Below are 22835 nucleotides of genomic sequence, written 5' to 3'. Positions count from 1 at the left end.
TTCACAGGAATGGCCCAGACAGACAACCCGAATACATAATGCCTCCAGCACCCTGTCTATTGCCAGCGCCAAGGCATAATAAAAACATCCTATACATGGCCTGTTATTGCCCTAATTCCCCTTCGATTTGTTGAGGATTTGATTGGAAGTACTCCATTTCTTTGGACTAAACAACCAAATGATGCAGCCATTATTCAGGAGCTAAGAAGAATTTACCTCTCAATAAAAAAAAGTAGAAGAAAAAAAACATGCCTTGGAGATATTCTGTCACTTTGGAAAGTAGAAGTTACTGGAGTGAAATCCAGTCACCACCCATCAGTAGTTACTGGTTCCACTGGTTTAGAGTAGGCCTGAAGGCAAAGTGGGAGCTATTACACTATCAGATGGCACAGTGTAGGTAGCGGTGACATACTGGACCAGTGCCAAAAAGGTTTTATTATAATTATCCCAGTGAAAGAAAAAAAAGTTGTGTTTGTGTTCATAAAGGACCATGGAAGGTTTGGGAGCCTTGAGCATGCGTCCTACAAGAAATAAAAGTAAACCAGTACTTGTTTCCATCCTTTTTCAGCCACTTTCCCTTACTATTTTGGCCACAGCCCTAAAAGGCCTTCTCGGCTAATTGCATATGGAGTGGGATCACTTTACCCCCGTGCCAAGCACCCCAGCCTCTGCACTGTTCCTGTCCCTGTAACAATCTCCATTTTAATGCGGCAGGGTCAATTTCCATCCTGCTTTACACTTGAATCGCTAATGCATTTCCTACTATACCGTCTGGGCGGTAACCCATGACCTCCTCACTCATGTGTCCAGTGCACCTCCTCCCTCCCTGTCCTAAATCTTTGCCTTTACTTCCTCCGTTGCTTACTCGGCTTCCTCCTCCCATGTGAAAATCAATAAGCTCTGCGTCACCTCAGGGTGCTTGACTTAATTGTGGTGTGAGGCCCAGTCGATGACAACGGTGAAGGTCCCTCTTGACGCAGCAACAAAAGCTGTGGGGTGTTTTATTCACTTGTGAACTGTGTGGGCCGTTATTCAATCCCTGCTTAAGTATTAATGGAGAGGCTTTTACACGCCAGGGGGAGGTCGCGGGGAGCAAGTGTATGGATGGCACATGTAATGTCTCGTATGCACTCGTGTGTGTTCTTGTAAATGCAGCTTTGTGGGGACCGTGTTAAGCTTTTAACCATTGGAGTAAGGACATTTTTGGAAAGTGAGGACATTTTGGCTGGTCCTCACTTCTTCAAAGGGCTGTTTGAGGGTTAAGGCTCAGTTAGAATTTAGTTTAGGTTATGGTTGGCATTACGCATTTAATTGTGATTAAAGTGCTTAAAGTTATAATAATAGCATATAATTTCTGTTGCACCCATGAGGAATTCTGAGTTATTACAACAACACTGTCGGTGCATCTCCATGAAGTAAGCCTACTGTGATCATGCATGAATATGATACCTTCTGCTGTATGTCCAGGTTTTTTCTTAGTAGGAGATTCAACAACTGAAACATTTCTTGAGTGCTTCTTGGGATTTTTTATGAGCTCCTGCGCCAGTGTCAGGGGGCGACTGAAAATTACAGAGAGTTTTGTGGAGCTGATAGGCTTGATCAACTTTGTGTCAACTCTTATTGCGATGACTTGAATGTAACCGGCATTCATTCATATGAAAAAGTTACACTGTAACTGTGTGTGTGTGTGTGTGTGTGTGTGTGTGTGAGAGTGTGTGTGTATGTGTGTGTGTGTGTGTGTGTGTGTGTGTGTGTGTGTGTGTGTGTGTGTGTGTGTGTGTGTGTGTGTGTGAGTGAGAAGGAACTCGTTTGCTGGCTGCTCACTTTCCTACGATCATTAGAGGGGGAAGAAGAAGGGGAGGAGGATGTAGAGGTTTGGGGGGGGGGGGCAGTTAAGACTTTGGTAACCGATGACTGTCCTATGTAACTTGAGCATTAAGGAACCTCAGAGATGCTATGAAAGCACTCCACAGGTTTGGACAGGCGGTGGAAAGACTGGATAGTAAATGGTGAGTTTGAGATCATTTAAGTTAAAGGCCTACTTCACCGGTTTGAATATGAAGGTGTATTGAATTCTGAGATCCTATGTAGTATAAATGTGCAAAAAAAATTAAATCGGTTCATCCTAGCCTGAGAAAAGGCAGAAAGAGTGTTTTTTTAACCCTATATTTCTCTTTCTCGTGACATCACAGAAAGAGAAATATAGGGTTAAAAAAAACGTACTTTGTAAATATTACTGTGATGTCACAGTAAAAGACATCACAGTAATATTTACAAAGAAAGTTTTTTTTAAGTGAGAATAAGTTTTATTTTGTGATTTGTCAATTGTTTTTGCATTTACTGTGATATAAACAAATTCACCCACCAGTAGAAGAGCTGAATTTGACTTAAAATACCTTTGTCTACCATTAAGTTTTGATTATTAATTTTGTTAAGCTAATTTGTCTGTTTTGGTAAAAACATTAAAGGCTTTATGCTCATAACTTACATACATAACAATACGAGGAGCACTATGATATCCCAGAAAATGTTTTTTTTTATGGATTTGGCAGGTATATTGATCCAATTGACAGAAATGTATGTAGCATTTATTATTTGGATAATCGATTAATCAGTAAAAGTATTTTATATCAAGCTAAATATCAACCTTCTGGAAAATGTTCGCTCTTGTTTGTTTTAATGTGAGAGTAAACTAAAATAAATAAAAATATTTGGGTTTTGCCTGCACAGAATAAGACATTTTAGACATGTGGCTTTCCATGACTTTGTGATGGTAATTTCAAAAACAAACAAACAAAATGATTAATTGTTTAATCAACAAAATAATCTAAAGATGAAAAGAAAACGAGAACACTTACAGCCCTCTAAAAATAGTATTATTTCAGGGGGTATTTTATGGCCTGAAATGTTGACCTGCAGTAATATTTTGACAGTCACAGGAAGGTCTAATGTGCAGCTACTACTAAAAGGGATACATCAAAGTGTGCTTAGACGTGTTGTAAGCACTTATAAACAAAACAAAATAAATTGCATGACTCATTTTGTGGGACCACAGGGGCTGCCCAGACTCTGATAAATTGCCGACTGAAGACTACAAGTTTGAAAATGAAAATAATATGTGGGTGTTAAAAGGAGATAGATTTTTTCCTGGCCTCTGTAGCCCACTACTTATTTGTCTCAATCTTTGACACAACTGTTGGTGGCATTGTTTTATGGGTAATGTGGGTACCAGGTTTTGACAAGACAAAAGTGTGCAACAAAAATTTGAATTTATCTGGTTCAGCTGCATTTGTCTGACGATCTTGAGATACCATTGTAGAGGTGAAATGCTTAATCGGTAGAAAACTTCTTTACTTAAATGTGTAGTAAGAGATACTGGAGAGTGCTTGTTGTCAAATGCACCTTTTGTCAAAATCAGTTAATATCTCATAACTATCTGCTGTATGTCAGTATTGTGTGTGCGCTGAAAAGAAATCCAGGGTCAATACACAACCAATACTCTGTAAACTAGCATGTTGCTAGCTATTTTTCTCCTAGTGCACACACAGTACGGCCAGGTAGCAGATCTTGAGGTTCACTGATTTTCTCCAGAATAGCGGAATCCACCTTTAATGGCAATACCATGTTTTGAGGGTATATTTGGCTGCATTTATGCCATTTTGTGATATTTGTACAATAAAATTACAGATATCAAACCGGGGGGCATTGAAGATGTGTGATATGCATCTAAAGCAGTAAGCCTTCAGGATGCTCAAGACTCAATACGTAGTACAAGAAGTACTACGTGGTATGTGCTGTTACCTCTTTAATCGAAGTCTGACTCTCTGTATTTCTGGCATGAAGTTTCTGGCACCATCATCTCGAAAAGCACCTGTCCTTTTCCTGAGGTGGTGGTGCTGAAGTCTGACAAGGAGAAGAAACAGTAAGAGAAGGGGTCAGCGGCCCTGAATCGCCCACATGGACAGGGTTTCTCAGCATGTGACACAGTTTGAGGTGGATGTGGACCTGGGCTTCGCTCTCTTCTTCCTCTGCCTCCTGTGTTTCTTCCTGCTGGCAACGGTGGTGCGATGTGCCCAGACTGTGGTGGATCCCTACGCCTCCATCTCCACCTCCTCCTACCAGGAGGAGCAGATCACCTGAAGGGGAAATCAGTAAAAGTCAGTCAAAGGAACTCTTAAGGACAAGTTAAGATACACTCTATATTATCCAACAATGACCTGTCAAACTAAGGAATTAATCGTACATTAATATTTATTATACTTTAATTATACTATTTATTCATAACTTTCATAACAACACAGCTGTGTTGCATACTTAGGCAATACGTCGATGGTCCCACAAAATAAATATTAAAGTAATGTCTGTGACCTGCAGGGCCCACTGTCTCATAAAATATGCATTGAAGAGCCTGTTAATGAAGCAGCTTCTATCTAGCGTGTTTGTGAAAAAAAACTGAGAGGAAATATTGGAACCCCAATGCTCAGGCAAAGCACTTTAATTCTTCTCTCACATGTCATACAGAGGGTGAAGCTTCAATAGCTGGATGGAACATATCAAGATCATGGTCTTGCTAATGAACAATTTACAATTCATAATGATTTTTTATATTTGTATAAAGCCTATTGAGTTTTGTAAAATACATGTTTGATATTTTCCACTCCATTCAAATAAATGAATGTCGGTTAAATTCAAGTCATATACCAAATGAGTTGACACAAAATTCATTAAGGCCTATCAGTTCCACAAAACTGGCATAGGAGCTCAGAAAAAGTCCAAGAAGCACCAAAGAAATGTTTCAGTAGTTGATTCTACTGCTAAGAAAAAACCTGGACCTACCACAGAAGGTATACAATCCATGCGGTTTCACCGAAGTGCTACCTCATGTAGATGCACCGACAATGATTTTTGTAATTCCTCAGAATTCCTCATGGGGGCAAAAGAAGGTACGCTACAGCTTCAAAATAGAAAAAAAAAATAAGGACAGGTCATTAAAGAATAAACTAAGGCATAGAAGAATTAGACACATGGATGGATATGATAACAAACCAAAAACAGTAGCACAAATATTTGGTTTTAAAGCATGGCTATTTTACCCATCTACAAAACACAGGGCTGATAATAAGAATTTTAGGACAATGTAACATGACAGTAGGGGACGGAAGTGCTCCGTATAGTTGAATAATAAAAAACAGCATAAGAGGAAGCTCCAATTTAATACATGGGAATATATTGTTGGCCTGTGGGAGGCAGTAATGTGCCCTCGAGGCATCCAGACTGCCGAAAATTAAAACAGGAAGTAGAAGAAGAAGAAGACACAATAACACAGGCCTGAACAGCTCGAACAGCTGCGATGTAAACGGAGGATTCTCGGTTTATACCTTTGTTCTCATTTTGTTACATACAGCTCCACAGCTGGACACAATTTCACGCCTGTATTTTCATACAGGCACGATATAAAATCTTGTCGACGGTGTACTACTCATACCGGTCGTCTTTTTTCAGTGTTAGCTGGGTTTGTAGCTTAGCCCAAACGGTGGTGGTGTTTAGCCCAGCTGCAGCAAAACTACGAACAAAATACATAATCGCAAACCTTTATCCCTGCACAACCACATCACAACAGGTAAGCTAGCGAGTTTTGGTACAACTTTTCTTATCTTAAGCCCCACTTAGATATATAAATTACCAACATTAATTGAAATGACAATGAGCTTAAGGTAAACAAAATGTGCCTGTAGCCTATAGCCTAACACCATAAAAATAAAACAATATTAGGCTGAAAGTATAAAAAGTATCAACATTGCTATGTAATACTGCAATAATAACTAAGTGAATTTATTACAGTCAAATAATTGCACAAGTGAATTATTGCACATCTGTAATAAAGCTATAGTGCGTACATTTTGTTGTCCCTCATGAGGAATTCGGAGTAATTGCAACAACACTGTTGGTGCATCTACACGAGGTAAGCCTTCGGCTTTCCCGCATATATTTTATACCTTCTGCTGTACGTCCAGGTTTTTTGTTAAATGTACAATCAACCCCTGAACAAACTTCTTGGATGTGACTTGGGATTTTTCTGAGCTCCTGCGCCTCCTGACACTAGTTTGTAAACGCTGCCATACCGAGGAGAAATACAGAGAGAGTTTTGTGAGCTGACAGGCTTAATACACTTTGTCAACTCATTAGGCAATGGCTTGAATGTAACCTACATTAAAGGTGAAGTAAGCGGTTTATTTATATTAATATAAGTGTTAAATCGCTTTATTCATACAGTAATCTCTTACATGATGTGCGCGTTTCATAAAGTCACTCTCTTTGTCAGCTGCTCTGCATGTAATAAGCAATTAAACTTTATGTAGTATCCCGAAATTTTATCCAATCACAAGAGAAAACGCTACAAACCGACACCCGTCCGCACCCGTCTCACTCATGGTCTCACTGCCGGTGCACGCTAGAGCGACACATGGGTGAATGTTTATGCGCCTACAATGGCGGAGCAGGTAAAAATCCTTCCCAATGTCTGTTTTGATGGTTTTTATCATGTTTTATCACACTTATGGATCTGAGATGATGCTAGATAACTTGCTGCTTGTAGACCGCAGTGCATTAATGTGGTGACGTAGGGACGAGCGAGGGGACTGCTAACTACAGTAACTGACAGGAAGTTAGCTAAAAGAACCATTCCGCTTACAGCACCTTTAATTTATGAAAAATTAGCGCACTATAGCTTTAATTATAAATGCTAATGGCTGATGAATTAAAGCTGCTGACAGGGATGAAAGCTGTTGTGTTTCCAATGATGGCTTATAAAAACAATCAAGTTTTATTTACTGATCATGCCATTATGAATTGGGGTTGGGTTCTAGTAGTGTGCACCATACACCTGGCACATCCACTGCCTCCACTTACACTCCAATGTCATTTAAGGTCACTGGAGTTCAAAACCTTATTTTAAACTACATGTATTTTTGTGTCTGTGTGTGTTGCAGCGGACCATGGAGGTGGATGAGTTGGAGATAAAAAAGGAGAGCGGGACAGAATCTGACAGAGAAAATGAGGATGATGGTAATCACATGATTGTTTTATTTGAAAAGTAAAGTTTGACCATAAAGGAGTTTTGTAAAACTCTGTGAGAACTTCTGAAAGCACAAAGTTGTGTCCTTGAATTAAAATTAATAAATGAGTACTGAACCAAAAAGCATTTGATCCGCTTTAATATTTGAAACAAATATCTCCTAACACAAATGTTTGCCATTTCTGCTCGAAAATGAAAACACATCACAATAAATAAAATGCAGATTAATTGACTTATCGTTGCAGCTTTTTGTTTGCAAGGAACAGTTTTACACATGCTTTTTTTTCCTTTGCAGAAAACATGTCTGGTTCCTGGTGTGACTCTCTTCCCTCCACAAGTAAAACTCCCAGCAAGAAGAAACATAAACAGGACTCTCTAAATGGAATAAAAATTGAATCTCTTAATGGAATAAAAAGATCAGTAGTGGTCTTGACCAGGCTCCCTGATTATAAGATCAGCGCTCTGCGGCCTCCGACGCCTCATCAGTTCTACAGTGAAGACGAATCTCTCAGCAGCTCTGACTCTGATATGCATTGGGAGCCCGAGGACGATTCCAGCGATTCTGATTTCACACTGTCTAGCAATAAGAAAAAACGCAAGGAGCGTAACAAAACAAGATCACCTGCACCATCAACGAGCGGTTATAACCACAGCAACAACAACGGTAAGGCCTCCGACAATGCCACGACATGAACACCACGAACAAAAGCATGATACAGAATTGATGCCTGATGACACATTATTATTACATTTGTGAATATGTATGAAAAAATATAATTTGAGTGGTCTCCAGTGATTCATATCCTACAATCCCTCAAGCTCATACGTTTTTTTAATTCATATTTTGGGTTTTTCCAAAGTGCCAGTGCCAGGCCCTGTAATAATATCGTCTGCATTTGCCATTTGCTCGGATGAAACCTCAAATGTGCGTCCTAACCTGCCGGAACCAGAGCTCACAGTGGACATGATAGTGGTGGCCAGGAAGAAGCCCATGAGATGGCAGCGGGGCAAAATAGTGGAGTTGGTAACAAAGGGTATGAAAATGATTCTATTTCTAGCAGGGAATTTTATTACAAACATTAATCATTTAATATGTCCATCGAGCACAGATGCCTAAAATATGAGGATTGCCTATTTCTCTCTGTTTTTATTTACTTATGACTATATTTTTTAGTTTTTGTCTAGGAAAGAAGTACATTTGAATATGGGACATTGGGCGTTGGGAAAATGAATTGGACCACACTTCATTTTCTGCATCTATTTTCTGTCATTTTATTAATTATAATTGAAGGCTTGATGATAACAGAACTTGTGGTAGGTTGCAATTTTTGCTTTGTTTGAATTATTATGGGTTTTTATATACAACACTGGAGCTGCCCCATGTTTTGTATATTTAGATGGAACAATGTATTTTTCACTTTTATAATTATTTTCCTACCACAATGAAGCAAAACATAACTTAGTAGTGACTTTAACAAAGTCAACCTCTGATGTTTTTTTTTATCACTTGCAGAGGACGGACGGTTGAAGTACAAAGTTCATTTTGAAGAAAAGGGGAAGAGCCTAGTGTCCGCCCACCACATCGCCTTTGACACGCCGCCAAAGCTGGAGCAGCTGCACGTCGGTGCCCGTGTGATCGTCAGGGGTCAAGAAAACAAGTTCCGTTTCCTGCCCGGAATTTTGGCAGAGCTCCCCAGCAGAAAGAACCGCTTAAGGTGTGTGTCCATCCCTGTGTCTGTGAATCACCACAGTTTGATTTGGAAAAAGAAAACATCACAACGTCTTAATGCAAAATACAATTAAAGATTTGATTTGAGGTAACGTGTATTTTCATTTTCCAGATTCTTGATCTTTACGGATGACCACATTCCGGTCTATGTGGGTTTACCTTTACTTCACCTGGTGACCAGACCACGTGAGTTTGGCATATGTTATTCCCTGTCCAGTGAGTTACTGTATATTTTTGAATCACTCGGAGGGCCATTATTTACCTCTTCTGAAAAGAGAACTATCCCTTTAAAAAAATATTAATTATAAAAAATAAATAACAGGTTATTTCAGACAGGCTTTCATTTATTTTTCCCCCCGTTTTAAATTTCACCATTTATTTTTCAGAAGCCAAGGAATTTTTCTAGTTTGTAAAGCATTTCACTTCTTCCCTGGGACTCCTTAATGCTGGGCTTACACTACACGACTGTTCACACGATTTGACAGTAGCAGACAAATTTCCAATGTCGGACTGAAATCATGGGAGTCTTGCTGGAGTTGGGCGCCCTTAATCTCAGTCATTTGAAGTGAGGTGGTCAGCCGACCCGATTTCAGTCAGTCTTCTTCCCATTTTGATTATCAAATTGGTTTGATTCTATCGTTAGTCTTGAGGGATGGCTCATTCAAATACGGAAGTTAAATGGCGTGAACACTGTCAACCACCAATGGGTGCACTCTCTCCAGCACCAAACATGGCTGTGAGGCCCTTTTTTCGGAAACTTTTACCTGGCCGACTCCGCTGAAGAACCAGGCTGACAACTGTTCAACCCTAACACTTTACCGTCACATTTAGGGTTAGGGGTTAGAGTTATTGGGGGACGAGATCAGCAAATAAACCCAGGCCAGATAACTAAAAGATGTCTCCCCGCTCGGAATATTGAATTAACTTTTTTTAAATTAAATAATCACAATCACGTTTGCAGTTTTTAGCGTGATCATACCTACAGGCTTCCTCAACTTAAGCAATCCACATTCCTAACTCTGGTCCCTGCAAGATGAGACTAACTCAGTGTCGTGTCCTCCTGAAGCAGTATAGCTTAATATAAAATGTTTAGTAACATAATACACTACAATAGATAGATAGATAGATAGATAGATAGATAGATAGATAGATAGATGGATAGATATACATACAGTCAAGTGCGAAAGTTTGTGAACCCCTTGAACATTTTGGAATTTTATTTATTGTAACCATCATTAATTCATTTTTATCAATACCAGTATTTTTTATATGAAATAACAGATGTTTGTTTATCAATTCAACATTTTTATTTTCCAGAAATCAATTGTTAAAACAGATAAAACAAATTATTTGACGAATGTTGTATGTGCAAAAGTTTGTGAACCCTGAGCTGCATTGCTTAAATGGAGCAGGTAAACACAATCAGATGGGCCAAATTGAGTCATGAAATGGACCAATGTAGTGAGAGATCTTTAGGGAAGAAATTGGGCGGCACTAGATACAACAGAGATAAAACCAGGTCAGTTTAGGCTCACCAAAGTGAACCCATACAGGTCAGACATGCTAAAAGGGGAAACAATCTCAGAGGATCTCAGGAATAGAGTTGTGATGCTGCACATTTGTCTGGGGACAGCTATAAATTATTTTAAAAAAAGTTTGAGCTCCATCGGTCCACCGTGAGGCAAATCATCTACAAATGAAGAGCTTTAAGAGTGACTGAACATCTGCCTAGAAGTGGACTTCCTTCAAAAATATCCACAAGCGCCACAAGATAAGTGATTTTTCAGTTAAAAGCCAACCCAAACATTACATCTGGTGATTTGCAGACCTCTCTTGCAGCATCTGGGACAGATGTGCATGGTTCCACAATAAGAAGAAAACTCAGTCAACATGGCTTTCATGGGATGGTTGCTGAAGAAGCCTCTGCTCTCAAAAAAGAACAAAACTGCTTGTCACAACTTTGCCAGAGAGCACCTGGAGATACCTGAAGTCTTATTCTGTGGACAGATTAGTCAAAAATTGAACTGTTTGGTCATAACCAAAACCGCCATGTTTGGGCAAAAACGCAATTCTGCCTACCACCTAGAGAACCTTCTCCCAAGTGAATAATGGTGGTTTCAAATTGTCTGCAAATCTCCAGGTGTAATGTTTGGGTTGGCTTTTACCTGAAAAATCACTTTTCTTGTGGCGCTTGAGGATATTTTTGAAGGAAGTCCACTTCTAGGCAGATGTTAAGTCACTCTTAAAGCTCTCCATTTGTAGATGATTTGCCTCACGGTGGACCGATTGAGCTCAAATTTTTTTTTATGAATTTATAACTGTCCCCAGACAAATGTGTAACATCAAAACTCTATTCCTGAGATCCTCTGAGATTTGTTTCCCTTTTAGCATGTCTGACCTGTATGGGTTCACTTTGGTGAGCCTAAACTGACCTGGTTTTATCTCTGTTTTATCTAGTGCCGCCCAATTTCTTTCCTAAAGATCTCTCATTACATTGGTCTATTTCATCAACCAATTTGGCCAACCTGATTGTGTTTACCTTGCTCGATTTAAGCAATGCAGCTCAGGGTTCACAAACTTTTGCACATACAACATTCGTCAAATAATTTGTTTTATCTGTTTTAACAATTGATTTCTGGAAAATAAAAATGTTGAATTGATAAACAAACATCTGTTATTTCTAGAGGTGGGCATAGATTAATTTTTTTAATCTAGATTAATCTAGATTAATTTTGGAATTAATCTAGATTAATCTAGATTAAAATGGCTCATTTGAATTCATTCATAATATGTGTGTGCTCCCTAAATAATGACTCAAAGTAAGTCTTTGAGAACGTGTTTCTCAAGCCAGGTGGCTTTCATTTCGTCATCAGAACGAGTGTCTAATTATTGCGAACAAATAATATTCTAACAATTTAATCAGATATAAGGCTAAAAATCACAACATTGCACTGTTTTTTGTGCTTAAAAAAAACGAAAAAACTAATTTGTTGGGTAGGCTATAGGCTATAACAGAAAATAAAGCCATTACTTTTGTGCTTCAAGTGAAACATTAAATATAATTTTTACATAAATAATAAAGTCCTTATAAACTTTTCAAGAAGCTGGACTAGAGTGAATATTGGACAGGCTTTATAGGTCCATGGCTTTTACCTGTGGGACAGCGCTTCACCTAACAGCTGGCTGCAACACCAACCTACAGTCTATTGTGCGACGGAGAGCTAGTTATCATTAGCATCAGCGTTAGCCGACATCACGGCAACAGCTGAATAATGTAACACATTACACAAGTTACACTACATGAAAACAACGGGCTGTAGACGCTAGAGTTATAATTTCGTGTAGGAAACATTGTTGAGACTGGAATTTCGTACCACAGCGGCCGTTCCATAATACAGCACTCCCTTTAGCAATGGCTGAATATAAGACCTCCCTCTGCTGTGTATCTGCGGGAGCGAGTGGCATTAATAACTTAAAAACAGTAAACGTTTAACATGATTACGGGCGTTTAGATGCTTTAATCATATGCCGAATTTATAAACAGACCATATTATTAACAATAAATTAAGTTATGTACATGTCAGAGTTACGTACATGGATACATTCATAAGTAAACATTGAATAGACAGATTTGTGAAGGGGGTTTGGCGCTGAGTGTTACATTAGCGATCCTGCAGCCAGGTGGTGTGTGTCGTGGGCAAGTGATGGAGAGAGAGAGCGGCGGGTGTGTGAGAGAAGTTTCGCTCCTGCAATAAAGGCTCCTCAAGTGTCAACAACGGCCCCCGGCCATTATTACCCGACCAGAGAACACACGGAAGGGGGTTCACCCTGACGGCGAACAGCCATCGGCCCTGGAGGGAACCATCTCCCCTGAGCCGAACAGGAGGTGGAATAAGAGATTAACGGCGATATTTTTTTTATCGCCGATAAGAGTTTTGCGTTAACGCAGCACGTTAACGCCGATAACGGCCCACCACTATTTCATATAAAAAATACTGGTATTGATAAAAATGAATTAATAATGGTTAAAATAAATAAAATTCCAAAAGGCTCAAGGGGTTCACAAACTTTCGCACTTGACTGTAGATAGATGGATAGATACATACATACATGGATATATACATACATAGATGGATATATACATAGATAGATAGATAGATAGATAGATAGATAGATAGATAGATAGATAGATAGATAGATAGATAGATAGATAGATAGATAGATAGATAGATAGATAGATAGATACAGACCCTCAACAGTATTTAACCCATTCAAAAAGTGTAACAGTTGGGGGAGCCCTTAGCTCAGTTGGTAGGGCGTCCCCCCCATGGGCCTCGGCCAGCAGCGGACCCGGGTTCGATTCCAGCCCGCGGTCGTTCTCTGCATGTCACTCCCTTCTCTGCCCATTTCAACTCTGTCTCTACAGTCTACACTATCAATAAAAAGCATAAAAATGCCAAAAAAAAAAAAAATTGGGACATTTGTGCCTACAGTTGTACAACCAAACATTTAATGAAAACAAGTGACTTTTTTGTTTTTGTTTCTCCTGACAGTGGAAGACTCTTTAGACGACCTTCCAGAGGGCACTCACAAGTCTTTCTTGACACAATACCTGAAGGACTGGCCGTACCCACATCTAACCCAGTACAGGGCCGGACAGAGCCTCAATGCCGACTTAAATGGAGTCCAGGAGAGGTGTGAGGTGCAGGCGGTCGACTGCAGCTTGATACAGGTCGTTTTTCAGGTCAGTATCATTTAACTCCGCTTATGTTTCTAAAGTTTTGATGTTTTTACTTTGTTTATATATCTGTGGTTATCGTTATACAAAGTAGGGCTGGGAATACATATAAAAATACATACATTAACCACCACTAAATTTTTTTAACCACCCCTAATATATAGTATTTTTTGGCTCTCAGGAGAATCAAGAGAAGGAGTGGATCCATCGAGGCTCCATGCGACTTGAACACATGGCAAGATTTTTGCAAATGAAAGAAGAGGAGGAGCAAGGGGATGCGGATGTTTAGAAGGCATCAGACACAGGAAGAATTAATCTGGCTCTGGAATGTTTAAGAAATCATTATTCATCATGATCATATCATATTTCTTGGATTTTTTGGGTGCTCATGCAGATAACTCAGTGGATTATTGCTATTTTTTCATTACACATAGAGAAACAAACAGAACATTTAGAAGAGTCTTTGGCAGCCATATTCAAGTGGCTTTATGTATATAGAAAAAAAACATATAGAAGAAAAAAAAGGAACCGTGCTCTTCACAGACAGGAATTAAAGTTTCCTAGTTTGTTATTTTGTTTGACTTTTTTAACAGTGTAATGGACCAAGCCCCGTTTGTTGAGAGCAGAAACCTTAACATTTTAGATTTTGTATATAACAAGTGGAAGTGGCCTGATCATCAATAACCATTTTCTTCAGTTTTTTATTGGTGCACTCCATTTGTATCTGCAGTTTCTGTTAATTCGCAAGACGCATCAAGCGGTGTCTGTAAAAACGTCCTGGCTGTGGTTGGATTAAAATATATATTTTTTTCCATTATTGTATAAAGGAAACGTGTGAGCTGATATTTGTTAAAAAGAGTGAAAGTAGGCCTACTACATATTTCAGCTACTGGTGAATTGTGCTTTTAGGAAGCTGCAACAAGTTAGATTTCCCTGTTATTTTTTTTTGTTGATGCCTGTTATCCTTCAGTTGTACAATTTTATATTTCCTGGGAAATCTTTTTCTGACGTGCCAACACCATGTAACTACCACCCAGTTTGATTTCCATGTATTGAATTGCTTTGTATGGCTTACTGTTTGTCACTCTTCGGTTTGTAAGAAATCAAATGAAACATGTTTTGCATTGTATGAATGCTCATCATTTGAAAGTGTTGTCAACTTCATATAAACAAATCGAAATTTCTCTTAGTCAATTTTATCCTGCTCTCTGCCCCAACACGCCAAACACTTTACTCATTGTAACCCTACTGTGTGTTAACCTGTAACTGAAGAAAATCTTTAGGTTATCAACCGATTTTTCAGATCTTAAATGTATTGCCTCATTCAATAAATATAAATTGTTACATATGTGACCTCGCTGCTTCCAGTTATTTTACAGTATCTGTTTTGACCCTTTAATACACATAGGCTACTGCATGAGACGGAACTATCGCTGAGAGAAAACTACTGCGCTGACCGGAGCTAGTAAAACCCATGTGTGTTTCAAAGAAGAAATCTAAATGCATGAAATAATGAAAGGCTATACTAATACACATTGTAAACATTCCTACTGTCGGTGAGATAATGAAGATCAGTGGATTTTGTCATCTTAAAAATAGGTTTATTTCTAAAATTAATTATTATGTATCCACATTATATATAGACATGTGTGTGTGTATTCATGTTTTTATTATTTTTTCACTTTTTGAAAAATGTGGTAAATTGACCAAATTAGACATTTAGAGGAGCCCTGTTGTTGGTTTGTACGGACTCAGGGGGCAGCAATGAGCTTCTCGTGGCTTGAAGCTGCAGAATGAGGCGAAAAAGAAGCCGCGCTGTAAAGCTAACTTGGAGACGCTACACAAGCAAGAGGATCATTTATATCGTATTTTCAGGTATTTACAACTACTACTAAATGCTTTCATTGTACGGGCTTAAAATCATTTGCAGATCTGGATTAGCCCATACGTTTCACAAATCTCGGATAATTCTTCCAATAGCCAATAAAGAGCAGCGATAATCGGTTACTTTCACATGTGGAGACTAGCTTGGTTCTCAGTGGCAAACCATAAATCGCACAAGTAGTCTGCAGACAACAGGTTTTAATGTGTGATTCTTACCTGGTTCTCGTTTAATAGTCCAAGCTGGTAGATTTAATAACAACTAAATACAGGGGGAGTCGCGCCAAAGGCAATAGTATCCAGCTACAGCTGGACTCTACTCGACCAAGGCCCTGGAGTTTCCTCCCACTTCCAAACTAATGTGTGTTTCTTATCGCTTGCTGCTTAACTGGGATGCTTGCCAGTGCTGAATGGTTTATGTGTAAAATGGGATATTTAGAAGTACAGAAACTGTAGCTCAGTCTGTATGGACTTGAGTTTGAGAGGTTGGTGCCACTCCACTTCCTGGGCACTGACCCTAACCTTTTCATATATCAGTTGAAGGGACACAACGTTCTCCGTAAATCTGAACACGATTTAGATTTTTTGTTTGCGGTTTATTATTAATGGGAAACAATCAAACAAACAAACAAATGACCACTCAAAGCAGTTAAAATAAAATAAAATGTCATCAGGGCATAGTTCAAAACTTTTTAGAGAGTCATATCCTCGATCAATAATTACCCCGCCCCCTAAACAACATTACTTTATGTAAAACATATTGTTGAATCTTCAGGATGTCATTTGAAACCGTGTGTGTTTTGCAGTGACCATGGACGGGGATGAGATGGAAATGACCAAAGAGGAGCTTCAGAATTTTATCAAGCAGAGCGTGAAGAATAACATGCTGGAGAAATGCAATCTGCTCCAAAGTCTCCTGAGGAAGAGGGAGAAACAAGGTGCTCAATTCCTAAAGCTGTGCCAGTAAGTGTCCCATCTACTAACTCCACTCATGATCCTCTTTATTTGCATCTTGTAAAGAAAACAAAACAAAACAAAAGTAACCAACCATTTTGGTCCATGTGCAGGGTTCTGTTAAAGGAATTTTATCATGAAACAACCCATGTGTTTGTAATAAAAGAATTTGAGTCAGGCTTCTTCAAAAGCAGAATGAATATTTACTTGTAACAGCATGGGGAATCAACATGTATCACAAGTGTAGCTTACATGATTGAGACAAAGACTGAACAGTATGTACAGGCTTTATGCATGAACATGGTGTGTGCGAAAACATCAGGTCTGTGTGTCCAAGATTAAGTCAAAACAGATGTTGCAATTCATACAATGTCCAGGAAACCGTGTGGAGGAGTGTATACTCCTCTTTCTCCCAAGGTTGGAAAGTTGGGGAGCTCTCCCACAGCTGAACTTTTAACCATTGAAGACACATATATCTTCTTACATGTAGGGAACCATAAACTTAGTCTCTTAAGTTCAGTGGGACAGAGGTTACAAGCAGAAAATACGTAATGTACCTTAATTAAATGTTATAATATATATAATGAAACAAAGTTTCGTTGACAGGTTCCAACAGATCCTTCAAGCGTATTTCAAGATGAAATTATTAACCAAAAACTCAAGCTCTTCGTTGATGACCTAAAGCAATTTAGTCTTTTGAAAATTTTAGACATAGGAAGTAAGAAATTAAAATTGCCTCGACATGGATACCCCTGTGGACAACCAGCTTTTCATATCCTCTACCTTGGTAAATTAAAATGCAGCTAATCACACAAAAGGACATAGCTGGAAAATGCAAATTGAAAGGGAAGACTGTCCGATAAGGTGATCTTAGAAATACTGAGACAACAACCACAATAACAGATCCAACTCTCAGAGTTGGACTTATAAACAGGAGATACAACTGCACACTTCGGATTATGAATGTTACAAACTTAATGTTTACAAAGGAATGTTTTAATTTGTGTCTGATAGGACTGTTTGCAATCATGTGTTGACATAGTAGTTGATCTGAGAGCCTCCAGGTGCCTCACTTTATTGTTGTGGGCGCCCAGAGGAGAAGATAAAATGGGTCATGGACCAGTACCAGAATCCCTTGCTAGTACTCAAGAATGGGTAATATAATGGACGAGAAGAGGGTATTAAGGGGAAAGGGGCCCAAATTCATGAAAGGCAATTTTATGCAAATAATGAAATAAATTATACGCCTTAAATGACTACTGGTTAAAGAATATTAAAAAAACAAACCAATGACTGAGGTATGCTCAAAAACGGCTACAGCTAAGTAATGATACATGATAAAGATATAAGGTGTACATTTTCCCCACCTGGTAACAAGCCCAACCAGGGAGGGGCCCCAGGTTAGACTCACGGTGTGTGTTGCCGCAGTAACGGACTCTGAGTTGCGCTGAACCTGCTTCTTGAAACAGAAAACCCAGAGTTTCCACTCACTCAGAGCGAACATACTCTGAGTTGCCTTGTAGGGTCTGCCGTTATGACACATTCTGAAGCATGGTTTAATGTCTAAGAAGGAAAAGGCCTCTCCTTGTGTAGAGCTAGCCATGTGAGCTGTTTAGGTGAGAAGTCTGCGTGCAGGGATCATTAAATCATGTTTACTTTGTGCATCTAACTAGGGACAGAGAGCATCCAGGAATGCTCTTTTTATGGGTAAAGCCTAGAGATACATCTGAGTTGAATTGGCACAAACACAGAAAAGCGTAAAGAACTAATGGTTCATTTTAGGGCTGCAACTAACGATTATTTTGATAATCGATTAGTTTGTCGATTATTTTCTCCATTAATCGATTGGTGTTTTGGTCCGTAAAATGTCAGAAAATGTTGATACATTTTCCAAAGCCCATGTTGACGTTCTCAAATGTATTGTAATATCCAACACACACGGATATTTCAGTTTACTGTCATAATAGGATTAAAGCAATCAGAAAATATTCACATTTGAGAAGCTGAAATCAGCGAATTTGGATTTATTTATTTTTATTCAAAAATTACTCAAGACGATTAATCGATTATCAAAATAGCTGGCGATTATTTTAATAATCGATTAATCGTTGCAGCTCTAGTTCATTTATGCATATGTCTAGTATGTATTGCTGTGAGGAGTGAGACCAGACTTGCTGGCGCCATCTCCTCTGGTCAATTTATGTCAGCGAGATGATGTCTTTAACAGACCTAAAGGAAGGTGGTCTAAAGATAATTAGAGTTCACCAATCAGAAATAAGTGAGGGCAGATCCTAGAGAGAAAGGTGATCAATCAGGATACCTAAATTCTGGGTTTAAAGAGCACTGCACACGGGTAGATATTTAGCCCAGAAGATACATCAGCCTCAAAACCCACTTCCTGAAACAGGCCCCAGATGTGCCAACTGCCAACATATGTACCTACCCACAGTCTCTACTGTCCCAGAGTGTGTGTTTAGGATTGGCTGCCATATGAAGTTATATGTTTTTGTTGCACTGTTTAAGCTTTTGTTGTAAACTGTGTCCATGTTACCATGCTGTACCAAGATCTTGTTTCATTCAGCCGATTGAACAGAACTGAGTGAATGCAGCAAATCTGGCTATCCTGGAAAAACTTAACTAAAATCCTGTTTTTAACACAGACTAATTTCTCCTGCTTATATATTACTTGTTACTCCCTTATTATTTTAGGTCTGTTGCAGCTTATGAGAAGATTGTGAAAAACCAATACTCCGTTCTGGGTTGGGAGTGGAGAGACTCTGATTCAGATGATGATGACGATGATGGTGAAATGAGTGGTAAGATGCAAATCTTTGAGATAAATGAAAACATGTGATTTTCATGTCACATGTATGTGTCTGCAGTTGTTTAGTTGATTTCCACCATGCAAACTTGTTTATTTTTGTTTATTTGTTAAAAAGCAACAATGTGAGCTGTTCTTTTATTTTTCTTCAAAAGGAAATTCTCCTCCACCTCTTCTTGGGTCCGTTCCCTCTGAGACTCAAGCCCCCAGCTCGTCAACTGTTTATCTGCTAGCAGAGCCTGACAACAGTGAGCAAGATAATGGCAAAAAGAACTTAATCTCTCTAAAGAGAAAACCAGTGGTGGTCTTGAGAAGACTTCCACCAAATGCGATCGATCGTTGTGAACGTGCACCAACGCCAACGAGTCAATTCAGTGACGATGACTCGGATATGGATCCACAGTGGGAACCACAAGAAGACTCGAGTGATTCCAATTATTCTCTCTGGAATAATAACAGCGGGTCGAACAAGAGGAGGAAAATGGACCTAACGAATGGGAAACTTGCCAAGAGTCTGACAACAAATAAGGACGCTAATATCAACACAACAAAAACATTGACAGCCGGAGTCAACGAAAATACAGACACTAAGAGCAACACAAATAAAACATTGACAACAGAAGTCAACGTTAATACTGACGCTAAGAGCAACGCAGCGAAAACGGCAACAACCACAGTCGGCATAAATATGAATGTTAAAAGAAACATACCAACAACATCAACACCCAACGTCAACGGAAAACCCGGTGATAAAAGCAACGCAGCGAAACCCTCGACGCCACCGGTAAAAAACAACGGTAATGGCCTTGGAAAATACACTATACAATAACAATGATGATGGTTAGATTTTTTCATGTTTTGTAACCCAAATTGGGAAACGGTACCATCTTATTGGTCCAATCATGATTCAATGAAATAACCATGAACGTTTATTTTAATGATTGGTGGGTGTTTAGGAATCAATGCCTTGGATTAATTTCTATTCTTAACATTTAAAAAAAAAAAAAGGATATAGGTTTATAGGTCAAGAAATTAAATAGCTTGAAATTTATCAGTTTTGATGTTATTTTTTCCACTGACAGGAGTATCATCAGTGTGCACAATAACGGCTCTTTCCCAATCGTCTGACAAGGATGCCAGGACCCCTCCAGACGTGCCGCAAGAAGAGATCAGTGTGAACATGAATGTCCTGGCCAGAAGGAAAGCCATGAGCTGGAAACAGGGGAAAGTCATGGAAATAATAACAACGGGTAAGATGTTGGGGGGGAAATTTGCCCAGGCCGCACAAAACGGAACACAATGCATTCGCAAAAGTAGTCAGGAGTGTTAATGTGACTAAATGTAATCTGTGGAGTTGATTCAATTTGAAAAAATAGTTCCTACCATGACTCTAATCGTCACAGAGACCAAGCTTCAAGAATTTTTGAGACAATGAAATGGTCATAGAAGTGTGCTAGAATCAACAAAAATGTAAATTCCTTGTAGCCACTTAAACCATAATATTGCTTGGTATGACATTTCTATAAAAGCTTTTTACGGCAAACATTGCCTTAGTGATTATTACTCAGTACTGTAATACATAATATAATAGAATGTGTATAATACAGTATGTTCTATTTTTACAAAAAAAGGTGTTTTGATGAATAGTTTGAAACTCATTTTTATTTTATTTTGTTGTTGTTGCAGAAGATGGTAGGGTGAAATACAAGATCCATTTTGAGGAGAATGGGAAGGGCCGGGTCTCTGGTCACCACATCGCCTATACCTGCATGGCAAAGGTGGAGCACCTGTATATTGGTGCGCGTGTGGTGGTAAAGAGTAAAGAGGATGAGTCCCAATTCCACCCTGGTATCCTTGCAGAGCTTCCCGGCAGGAAAAATCGCATGAGGTTTAACTTTTCATTATGAACTCATATTTAAATGTTTTTCTCTATTTTTGCCACCAATAAAATTACAATTTTCTAGATAAACAATGCGGTCACTTTAGCCAAAGCTTTGATTATGTTTTTTCATTTTTCCAGGTTCCTGTTCTTTTCTGATAATCACACACCATCCTACATCAGCTTACCCGATCTTCACCTGGTGTGCAGACCATGTAAGTTTGGATGTACCTCATTGACAAGATTTTATCACACAAGGCTGTCTGCTCTGAAAGTCAGACACATTGGTTTACATTTTTTAAAGCTGTTTTCTAAAACTTTTCCATTTTAGATATTTTTTTTTTCCAAAAATATATATATTTATTTCATGTAAAAAAATGTGTCTTTGTCTCTTTTTCCTGTTCCAGTGACGGACCCTTTAGATGACATTCAAAACATCACCCACAAGTACTTCATGAGGGAGTATTTGAAGGTCTGGCCTTTCGTGCCCCAGACCCAGTACAGGCAGAAACAAAAAATCAATGTAGAAGTAAATGGATTCCAGGAGAGGTGTGAGGTGCAGGATATCGACTCCAGCTTGATACAGGTTCTTACTGAGGTCAGTATTTGTGAACATGATTCTATTCACTAATTAACAACAGGATTCTTGATTTTTTTTCCCACCCTGTTATATTCATTTAGACTTTTTGATTTTAAGTGGTTTGCATTTTATTGTGCTTAGAGAGATGAAAATCTGGAGTGGATCTACAGAGGCTCCATTCGTCTGGAACACATGTCTAATTTGAAGGCGCAGTTGAAAAGGGAGGGTGAACGTGCCGAGTCTGAGGGTAAATTCAATTCTTTAAACCATTGTCTTTTTCTTGTAACTTCTAATGTCTAATTAGTCTCCTGTGTTTTTCTGTCTTGTGTACTTTAGAATCATCAACATCGTAGCACTGATGGGACCATGAAAAAAATAGAATCTGTGTTCCCAAGATGTTCCAGGTGCATGCATAAAGGGAAATCACCATACACAGTCCACAGCTTTTTGTAGTGGCAGCTACAAGACCCGCATATGAGCTGCTGGAAGTTCTACCTACAGCACTTAAGGAATACATTCTTTGTTTAAAGGTGTTTTTATATTATAGTGTTTGTGATTTTAACTAAAAATAAATTGTCAATTTTTTCTAATTTGTTAAAGTATCAACTATTTCTATATGTATGTGAACATGAAACCTGAAAACATTGAAAGCCCATTTCAACCAGTTAAAGATAAAATAAATGATGAGCTCTATTTAATTACTTCTATTGAGTTACTGTAATGACTTCAAAAATAATAACAAGGTCAAAATTATGATCATAATGAAATTGTAGGTCACATTATTGACTTAATCGATATTATGGTAGTAAAAAAGTAAAAGTTAGTGAAAAAGTAAGGTGTATGTGGAATTTTGAATTCACACAATTTTATTTAGTGTAATTTTATTGGAGGTTATTAAAAATACCATATACAACTTAAAAGCAATATTGAGTTTGTAATTTGCAACATCAGAAAAAACTAGTCCCCACATTCTTGCATTTAAAAACTATTGAAGACATTTTAATACCAATTAAGGTTTATTTTTTGATTAATTATTTAATAAGGATCTGCTGCAGTTTTAAAAGGAAAACATTGATGTTTGTGTAAATAATGAGAGTAATGTTGCATTCCATTATTTTTTTCCCATATATTTGCTTGTATTCTATTAGATTAATACCATAGTGCAAAACCTGATCAGG

General features: G+C 38.5%; 2 protein-coding genes across 2 annotated transcripts; both read left to right on the top strand.

Moving 5' to 3' along the window:
- Positions 1–5315: 5315 nt before the first annotated feature.
- LOC307263880 (histone-lysine N-methyltransferase SETDB1-B-like) lies at positions 5316–14857 on the top strand. The gene is made up of 8 exons (XM_080045166.1): positions 5316–5620; positions 6990–7065; positions 7371–7739; positions 7936–8109; positions 8589–8790; positions 8917–8990; positions 13358–13548; positions 13724–14857. The coding sequence occupies exons 2-8, from the start codon at positions 6996–6998 to the stop codon at positions 13829–13831; spliced, it is 1188 nt and encodes a 395-aa protein (XP_079901292.1). The 5' UTR covers positions 5316–5620; positions 6990–6995; the 3' UTR covers positions 13832–14857.
- A 457-nt stretch (positions 14858–15314) lies between these two features.
- Positions 15315–22247, top strand: LOC307264543 (uncharacterized protein). The gene is made up of 10 exons (XM_080045964.1): positions 15315–15417; positions 16230–16386; positions 19087–19193; positions 19354–19995; positions 20281–20448; positions 20885–21086; positions 21219–21292; positions 21485–21675; positions 21799–21904; positions 21994–22247. The coding sequence occupies exons 1-10, from the start codon at positions 15336–15338 to the stop codon at positions 22008–22010; spliced, it is 1746 nt and encodes a 581-aa protein (XP_079902090.1). The 5' UTR covers positions 15315–15335; the 3' UTR covers positions 22011–22247.
- The last annotated feature ends 588 nt before the right edge of the window (positions 22248–22835 follow it).

This window comes from Ammodytes marinus (genome assembly GCF_949987685.1).
Source record: "Ammodytes marinus genome assembly, chromosome: 17".
In the NCBI taxonomy this organism is placed as follows: domain Eukaryota; kingdom Metazoa; phylum Chordata; class Actinopteri; order Uranoscopiformes; family Ammodytidae; genus Ammodytes; species Ammodytes marinus.
This window is presented reverse-complemented; position numbering and strand designations above follow the sequence as displayed.

Coding starts and splice junctions, on each gene's coding strand:
- LOC307264543 (XM_080045964.1), top strand. CDS start 15,336: ATGAGGCGAAAAAGAAGCCGCGCTGTAAAGCTAACTTGGAGACGCTAC. Junction 19,996..20,280: donor GCCACCGGTAAAAAACAACG/GTAATGGCCTTG, acceptor TTCCACTGACAG/GAGTATCATCAGTGTGCACA. Junction 20,449..20,884: donor CATGGAAATAATAACAACGG/GTAAGATGTTGG, acceptor TTGTTGTTGCAG/AAGATGGTAGGGTGAAATAC.
- LOC307263880 (XM_080045166.1), top strand. CDS start 6,996: ATGGAGGTGGATGAGTTGGAGATAAAAAAGGAGAGCGGGACAGAATCT. Junction 8,110..8,588: donor AGTGGAGTTGGTAACAAAGG/GTATGAAAATGA, acceptor TATCACTTGCAG/AGGACGGACGGTTGAAGTAC. Junction 13,549..13,723: donor TGATACAGGTCGTTTTTCAG/GTCAGTATCATT, acceptor TTTGGCTCTCAG/GAGAATCAAGAGAAGGAGTG.